This window comes from Mus pahari, chromosome 10, assembly GCF_900095145.1.
Source record: "Mus pahari chromosome 10, PAHARI_EIJ_v1.1, whole genome shotgun sequence".
Taxonomy (NCBI): domain Eukaryota; kingdom Metazoa; phylum Chordata; class Mammalia; order Rodentia; family Muridae; genus Mus; species Mus pahari.
In genome coordinates this window covers 97,353,508-97,362,828 of record NC_034599.1, presented here as the reverse complement: position 1 = coordinate 97,362,828, position 9,321 = coordinate 97,353,508, and the positions used below count along the sequence as shown (strand labels likewise).

Here is a 9,321-nt window from a genome sequence, read left to right as displayed (position 1 = left end):
GCAGATGTCTGTGCCTCCTGGGATCTGGCGTTACAGGCTGCTGTAAGGTGCTCTGTGTGAGTGCTGGGAACTGACCTTGAGAATCTACTGACTGAGGGTAGAACACGCTGTTTCCCAAGCTGACTCTCCAGCTTCCATGTGTTAATTTTGGTTTATATTTCCTGACAATAATGTTGAGCTTGTTGTTGTTATCATTGTGTTTGTGTTAACATGTCTGTATTTTGTTTGTTTGTGTGTTTGTTTGTTTTTTGGTTTTTCGAGACAGGGTTTCTCTGTATAGCCCTAGCTGTCCTGGAACTCACTCTGTAGACCAGGCTGGCCTCGAACTCAGAAATCTGCCTGCCTCTGCCTCCCAAGTGCTGGGATTAAAGGTGTGCGCTGACCAGTACCTGTGTTTTGTATATAGATTTTTAAAAGTCTTTAAGTAAAAACTTTAGGTTTTTGTATGTATCAGAATACATCATGTACAAACACAGATATTTTTCCCTTCCTATTTGTATGCCTTTTATTTCTATTCTCTTTGGATAAAACTTACAATATTATACTGTATGCAAGAAAAATAAATACTTTTCCTTGTTCTTTTTTTTTTTTTTTTTTTTTTTTGTTTTTTCAAGACAGGGTTTCTCTGTATAGCCCTGGCTGTCCTGGAACTCACTCTGTAGACCAGGCTGGCCTTGAACTCAGGAATCCGCCTGCCTCTGCCTCCCGGGTGCTGGGATTAAAGGCGTGCACCACCACGCCTGGCTCCTGGGTAACTTTTACTGCTGATTCAGTCTCTATTTGTTTTAGAATCACTCAGCATTCTTACATACTCATGGCTCAATTTGTGGGTCCTATGTCTACAGAACACTGTTTCTTTTAGGTTTTCGAATAATGTGTCTTATAATTCCTATGATCCTCTGTATTTCTGTGGGGTGAGTGCTGGGGTCTTCCTTTCCCATTGTAACTTATTTATTGGGGTTGTCTCTTTATTTCTGGGTCCTAGTCTCTTTATTAACAATTTCCCGTTCTCTGGCATGGGCACTCAAATGCACCTATACACCTGCCCTGTGAATCTTTGTGGAGGAGTGGGAGACTAGTGGGCAGTGGGAGCCCTAGGTTCTTCTGTTCTCTCTGAGTTTAGCTATCCTATCTTCTCTTGGATTTTTTTCTTTTCTCAGATTCATGTTGCGTTTTTGTCTCTTCTGTTAGATTTTTACCAATGATGAGGGAACATACAAACACATACAGAAGATTCCTTGAGAACAGATCATATGTGGGCAAAAAGAAGCATTCTCTTTCTGTGAGACAAACAGAAAATGGAACCTCAGTTGAACCAGCTGTGCCATGTTTTATTCAGACCCCTGTAGACACTCCTGCCTGTCAGGGACCACCACCATTTAAGAGTGGGCGTCAGTGTTAAAACAAACTGCAATGGTAATGTCTTGTGTAAAATAGACATGAGTCATAATATATCTTCAGAGTTGTTGGCATTAATTATAACCCAGACCATATTTTCCTGTCTAGTCTATTAATAAGATAAACTTCTGTTACTCCTACTTAATATCCATCAAAAAGAAGAATCAAGTGATGGCTATGTGTTCACTGTCTCGTGGGATTTTCCTGCAAACACCACGCATCAATGGTTAAAAGCAATCTAAACAGATGGGTGGAAGATGGATGTTTCAAAACAGGGAGCCAAGGAGGTTCTCGTCAGCTAAGAACACTTAGTGCTATGGCAGAGGATCCGAGTTTGATCCTGAGCATCCCCGTATCCTGACTAACAACCATCTGGAACATCCACTCCAGGGGATCTGATGCCACTGTCCTCTGAAGGTGTCCACACTCATGTACACACACCCGCACACCATCACACACTATACACACCATGAAAAAAAAACTAAAGTTTTAAAATAAATGTTTCAAAACTGCATTTTATAATTATGTCCTTAAAAATAGTTCTCAGAGCTAGGGAATGTAGCTTGCCTTAACGTGCCCCAAGCCCTGGGTTCAGTCTGTAGAAGAAAAACTTAATAACCCAAATCTGTTTGATACTTTATACTCTCAAAGTTATTGTACATTAAATCAATTTATAACTGGCTGTATCATTCTAAAATAAGATAAAATAACCAAACATCTATCACTGGACATAAGTTAAACACATCTACCTTTGTTGTTGAAAGACTTCAAAGCACTCACATTGACATATTTACTACCTTGAACTGAAGCCACTGGAAAAATAAAGGAGATGAAAGAATAAACTAAGCATGACCTTTGCTTCTTGTTTTTAAAACAAGAAGATAAAAAATCCCATAGGAAAGATCTTCTCCTACACCAGAGAAAAATAAAATTTCTTATCAAGGGTGGAAAGTTGAGATAAACGGGAAAAAAAAGTTTTAATGTGATTCTGAGGTCTGGATGAAAATTTAGAGAGAGGAAAGATAAAATTCTGTGGCACCCTTACTTACCCCTGACCACGTCCCCTCTAGAATTTTCGACTTGATGTGCAGTTTGCACTACATTCCCATCACAGTGCCAGACTAATTACTGTCTTAGAAAGCCTGGCAGCTGGACTGTCCCCAAGTGCTCAGAGCTCCCCAACGCACACAAGGACAGTTCATGTGGAGAGGGCATATGAAGGCCACGACCTCAGGCGGCTTCCACTGGTCTACTGTGGCTGCTCTGGCCTCACCTGGCTCACCCCTATCTCAGCCTCATCTTCCTGTCCCCTAGTCACCCACAGAGTCCTATGGCTCCCTTAACCCAGTCTCTGACTAGTCAGACACCCTCACAGACAGGACAGAGATGGGGTTCACATCGCTACCTCAGTCAACTCCTTACTGCCAAAGTCACAGTCGTCAAGGTGGGCTCTGTGAATGCCGAACTCCTCAGGCAACTCTGATGCTCAGCTCTGGGGGCTGGCAAGAAGGCTCAGTGGGTGAAAGTTCCTGCCACCATGCCTGACAACCTTGTCGGATTCCTGGGACACACATGGTACAGGAGAGAGCAAACACTGCTACGTTGTCCTCTGACTTCATGTGTGCTATGGTGTGCAGACATTCTCTGTCTCTCTCTCTGTCTCTCCTTCTCTCTCTCTCTCTCTCTCTCTCTCTCTCTCTCTCTCTCTCTCCCCCCTCCTGTTGTAATGCTCTCCTGAGCACTCATGCACTCCTGAGATCTGACTGAGTGAGGACTTACCTCTCAGAGTTTCAGGCACTTTTCCAGATCTTGGGGAACGGTCAAAGAACTTTCTCCCCCTGCCCAAGAGTCTTTGCACAGCCATTTGTTTATGTTGAAAGCTTCCCTCCCCCCATTCCATGTCCACAAGGATTACTCCTACCCTGTAATTGTGACCTTCTAGCTGTCCCTTCTATGGTCACCCCTCAGACTTCTAAACCCTCCTAACACATGCACATACCATCAGCTCCCCCTTCTTTGTTGGGGGTTTATTAGGGAGAATGAGCAGGAAGATTGTAAATTTGAAGCTAGCCTGGGATACATCACAAGATCCTGGGGGGAGGGAGGGAGAGAGGAGGAGGAGAAGGAGGAGGAGAAGGAGGAGGAGGAGGAGGAAGAAGAGGAAGAGGAGGAGGAGGAGAGGGAGAGAAATGAAAAAACAAACAAACAAACAAAAGAATATACTCTTTAAGCCGGGCAATGCTAGCACACGCCTGTAATCCCAGCCCTTGGGAGGCAGAGGCAGGTGGATTTCTGAGTTTGAGGCCAGCCTGGTCTACAAAGTGAGTTCCAGGACAGCCAGAGCTACACAGAGAAACCCTGTCTTGGAAAACNGAGAGAGAGAGAGAGAGAGAGAGAGAGAGAGAGAGAGAATATACTCTTTAATAGGAAGAGAGGAGGGAATAATAAATCAAAGTATGCAGTAGTCATATGATGAAAAGAAATTGTAAGAAACCCACAGCAGGGGAGGGCGCAGCTAATGGTATGTGCATGTGTTAGGAGGGTTTAGAAGTTTGAGGGGTGACCACAGAAGAAATAACTAGAAGGTCACAATTACAGGGTAGGAGTAATCCTTAGGGACATGGAATGGGGGGAGGAAAGCTTTCAAAATAAACACATGGTTGTGCAAAGACCCCGGGGCGAGGAGCTGTCTAGACAGTAGGCAGCCAACACAGCTGGAGCAGAGGCAGGAAAGAGTACTGGACACCAACACCAGAGGAAAGGGGGGGACAAGTGCCTGCAGTCCCACTTCTCCCCACCTGGAGGAGTGACAGGAAAGACCTCTCCTGGGATCCATCAGCCATCAGCCTAAGCACAGGAGGGCTGGCTCCAGATGCCTCCCAGTGACCCCCCCCCCCCCCCCGCTCCATCGGGCTAGTACTCGCTCAGGCTGTCCCCTGCCTGGGTAAGGCTTTCCCTGGGAGAACTTGTCCATCCTTCAGGTAAAGAGAAGGCAGAGAAAGAGCCTGTTCACAGCCACCCACACTGAAGAGCTGAGGAGGTTTACCTTAAAGGAACATGCAGCCGCCATCATGAGGCAGACATGTTGGAAAGCAGAAAGAAAAATAATATGGTAGGATCACAAACTGACAATGAATTAAGGGTAACTTGCCCCAGAATCCTGCTTATTTGGGAAACTGGAAAGTTCTAACTATCACCAGAACTGGTTTTATTTCTCTTAGTTGTCCTAATGTCTTCTTATCTAGATATGACCACAGCCCTCTGGCTGATTAATTAGTTGTTAAGAGCAAAGCTAAATATGTGTCCCCTTGGATGTTAATCCTCAGTAAACATCTGCTTCATCAGTCAACTTGCCCAGACTCCTGGCCATCCCTCGTGCTAGACAGTTTCTTGGGGATAATTTCTCCTTCAGCTACTCAAGCCTTCTGGGTCGGCTGCCCAACCTGCGGTCACTCATGGTCTGGGGCTCAGACTCCAGTTCCTCTTCAGGGCTTCAGCTTTATCTTCATGCCTAACTCTGAGCACAAATAAGTGGTGGTAACACCAGGTACACACACACACACACACACACAAAAGCACTCACACACTCAAGCATATATACACAAACATATGTGAATTTGGAAGGAAAAGCAGGGGCTTATGGGAAAACAGACTATAAATAAATATGAAAGCAATGAGCTAACACTATGAACAGACAGAACAAATGAGGGATGTCAAGGACCATTAGGACAATGGCCAAGAGAGGACACTTGGCTTTTCAACAGGTCCCTGGAAAATCTCAGCAAATCTTTCCAGACACAGAAATCGGCAAGGGCCAAGGCTCAGCGGCCTCGGGATGCAAGTGTGCTGGAACAGAGGCCATGAGACCATGCTGGACCAGGCCAAGTGATGGAGATCAGAGGAACTCGGGCTTGGACAAGCTGAAAGAACACAGTCGGCGGAAGGGACGACTCTGGATGGGGTTTCCTTCAGGGAGACGCCAGCCACACATTCAAGAGGATCGCTGCAGCCAGCTGCTAGCTGGAAGGCAGCCGTAGAAACCCAGACCAAAAGAAGGTGGGAAAAAATACCTGTCAGGGACAAACAAGCCAGAGGCCCCCAGCCTCACCTACTTCTATTTCTTTTAACTCTGCTCCTTGCAGAGGACTGCCTCTTTCCACTTGTAAAATGGAGACACGAGGCAAGGCAGCCTGGCTTGGTGCAATCTGGTGTCCTTCATAGCAGACGTTTTCATGCCTTTCATGTGATGACATCCTTTATTTAAGTATGCCACAAGTTCAAACCCTTTAAGAAGCCTGGGTAATGTCTGTCTTTTGAATGCCTCTGGAGACTGCCATAGTTGGGTTTATGAAGGAAAGTAGTTGCTGGTAAGCCTTATGTCTATTGAAATGCCAAAATCTGGGGGCCGGGGAGGTAGCTCAGCCAGTAAAGTGCCTGCTGGGTAAGCTCAAGGACCCGAGTTTGGATCCCCAGCTCCCGTGGTGGCGTATGGCTGTAACCTTAGCTTGGGGGAAGGGGCTGAGGGGAGGGAGATCCTTGGAGCTCCCTGATCAATCAATAAGTTCAGCAAGACCCTGCTTCAAATAGGGTAGATAATGATAAGACACACGTGGGTACTCTCTCACCTTGGGCTGACAGCTTGTCAGTCACTGTAGGTCTCATGCCCAATAGAAGCAGGTCTATGGCCCAACGGGAGACTAGCCAGGTTGGTGTGGACTCACCTTGGGGAAGGCTTCTTAAGCTGCCCCAGGTTGGTGAGGAATCACTCTCTCTCATAACCGTCCTGTGTTGTCGATGTGGCAGAGGAACTTAACTGGCTACTCCCCAGGAGCACCCAGCGATCCCTCAGCGAACCATTGGAGAATGGCTGTGCCCGCTTTCTGCATGGAGCACATGTCTTCCCGTCCTGCAGGCTGGAGGCCCCTGTTCTGCTGCTGCCAACCGCATGGAAAGATCTTGGAGGGTCATAATGACTTATGATGACCGTCTTGGGGGTGGAGGTGGTGGGGCAGCATCCTACAAATGGCCTGAAGTGCACAAGCTTATCATTACTTCATTCACCTGCCATGACTGGGCCCCTTGGTCTTATTTTATAATTTGGGACGTTTTCACTTTCAAAAAAAAAAAAATCTGCTGGGCCGTGGTGGCACACGCCTTTAATCCAGCACTTGGGAGGCAGAGGCAGGCGGATTTCTGAGTTCGAGGCCAGCCTGGTCTACAGAGTGAGTTCCAGGACAGCCAGGGCTATACAGAGAAACCCTGTCTCGAAAAACCAAAAAACCAAACAAACAAACAAAAAAAATCTGTTTGGTCTTGAAATGCTTTTACACTAATGTATTCTATCTCTGTGTCTCTCTATCCGTTCACCTCTCTCTCTCTCCCTCTGTGTGTGTGTGTGTGTGTATGTGGTGTGTGTGTGCACGTGCGCACATGCACACGCATACCTGTTCTGTGGCTTTGTATGAATTCCCTCCTTCCACTGTGTGGGTCCCAGTGCTGAACTGCGGCCACCAGGCTTGGCTGCGGTTGTCTTTACCCATTGAGCCATCTTGCTCACCTTGCCCCTTTGTTCATCATAATGTGATTTTGTCTGAGTAAACTAAAGGTAAGGAAAGAGCCGTGGGTCAGAAAGAGTTCCCTACCTGAGAGACAGGAACAAGAAGCGCATCAGTGAACTGAAATGAGTTGCGGCCAAAGCAGCCAGGTTTCCTGGGCAACAGAGAAAGTAAATGCAGGATTTTAAATACATGAACCTCATCCACAGTAGAACCCGGGGTCAGACATAGTGGTGTAGGCTCACATTCCTAGGCAGCAGAGGCAGGGGGATTGGGAGTTCAAGGCCAGGTGTCCAAACAATCCCCCAGACAACTTCTAAACCAAAACTTTAAAGAACTACTAATGAGGTGTGCTTGGTTCTAAGGTACTTCAAACAAGCAGACCGTATGAAGCAGTTCACTGTGTTCCCCGATTTCAAGTCGCTCCTAAACAGCAGCTCCTATCAGGAGAGTCCCCCAAGATTAAAAAGGTGGCTCTTTCTGTATCAAAAGGAACCGAGGTAGAGGGAGCTGAGGGACTAGAGGCACAAGCTGAAAGCTCCACATGACACAGCTCTGAGCCCAGGCCTGTGCAGACCCTGGCTTTCCCTCCACAGCCCCCAAGAAGAAACGTCAACAACAGACAGGATCTCTGGCCATACACCATCACACACCATGAGCACATTTTCTGATGAAAAAGTTAAAGACTTTTAGGACTGAAAATAATTTGGTTTGAAAAATTTTTAAAATGTCCTAGCTATTTTTCCAGTGGTATTCACAGCATAAAATGACAATAAGAAACAGAAAAGATTTGGGTATATTTTATTCAATACAGTATTTCCAAAATATAATTCGATGTAGGATCAATATGTAAAGGTATTATCTAGTAGATATTTTAAATTATTTTCAGTTAAGTTTTCAAAATCCAGTATGCAAACACTTACTGTGTTTATTTGGATGCCAAATTTTGATTTAAAATATTTCTCTTTGTGATGAGATTTCAAAACATTCATAGTTGAAAAAGTAGACCCACCCACTCAAGCCTTTTCTACTGTAGTAAACCGTTGTCCTCTGCTGCACCAGTGACATTTCGATGCAGAGAGCTGTGGTGGCCCACAGTGGCACTGCAGAGGCACCTCTGACAGAACTGGTCTCGCCTGACCAGACCAGCTCCCAGGGAGCTGCAGAGCTTTGATGTAGTACTAACTCGTGAGGGATCTCCTCAGCTTTTTCTATGTAACTAAGTGGCCTTGATCGTCTGTTCTAACATGCTGCATTTCCTTGTGAACTTTCATCAGACCTACTTCCTGTTCGGTTAGAAAGAGGCTTATCGGGAACTCCGAAATCTTCAAGCTGTAGCTTTCTCTGAGGTGTTAACTTAAGCTCCAAAACACTGCTAAAAGGGGTACAGCTACCTGTATTTCAGAACAAGGTTATTTAGGCCTGGGGTGTCTATTCACATGGCTTAATTCCAGAAATAGCTCTACCATTCTCAGTGTGACCTCATCACGGTCACGTGTATAAAGGACATGCTAACCCATTAGACACCAGACTCAATGGCAGTTTTGGGGTTTCCTATTTACCTCATGTCTGTGTGAACCTTAACATTATAAAACCCAGTGATCAAAATAGATGCTAAAATCTTTACCACGGGTGAATAATTAGCCTTGTGCTCAAACTACTCAAGAAATATGAGATGTGAGACGTAAGTTTTGAGCTGATCAAGAGTGTGCCCCGGGTTGCTCCGTCACATCCTGGCTGTCAGCTGTCTGGCTTGGTCCCGAAGCTCCATCTTGGCGATCGCTGAGAGGTGGACTTCGTCAGGGCCATCTGCCAAGCGCAGGGTGCGTATGATGGCGTACCTGAGAGAATGGGGGCCAGAGTTAGTCAGAGTTATCAGAGAGCACAACACTGTCACGTCATGCTCACTCCAAACCAAGGAAAAGGAACATGAAGAGAAAAAGCCATAGGCTTCTGAAGCCGCCGTTTTAAAGATCTCAGCTCAGGGGGATTCATGATGGCGACCCAGAGGCGCAGATAACTGTGGATTATGTCAGGTTGGTAGCTGACATTATCAGGGGGAGCTTCTTTCCTGTGACTAAGAGCTTTGGTGGCAGAATCAGAGTGACCCACTGTGTCTATAGGCCATGGGGTGCTGTGCTCTCTAAGCCGATGGGGCTGAGAGCTCAGGGAAGCCACAGGCAGCCAACAGCATGGAGGCACCCACTTAGCTCTTGTCTTAGTCAGGGTTTCTATTCCTGCACAAACATCATGACCAAGAAGCAAGTTGGGAAGGAAAGGGTTTATTTGGCTTACATTTCCATACTACTTTTGATCACCAAAGGATGCAGGACTGGAACTCAAGCAGGTCAGAAAGCAGGAGCTGATG

The 9,321-nt window shown here is 46.1% G+C and overlaps 1 protein-coding gene across 1 annotated transcript in view; it reads right to left on the bottom strand.

Annotated features, from left to right (window-relative positions):
* Positions 1–7,730: 7,730 nt before the first annotated feature.
* Acad11 (acyl-CoA dehydrogenase family member 11) overlaps positions 7,731–9,321 on the bottom strand; it is a 65,858-nt gene continuing 64,267 nt past the window's right edge. Inside the window, exon 21 of the mRNA XM_021206098.2 lies at positions 7,731–8,794. Within this exon, the coding sequence (XP_021061757.1) occupies positions 8,680–8,794 (115 nt within the window). The 3' untranslated portion in view covers positions 7,731–8,679. The remainder of the gene's footprint in view (positions 8,795–9,321) is intronic.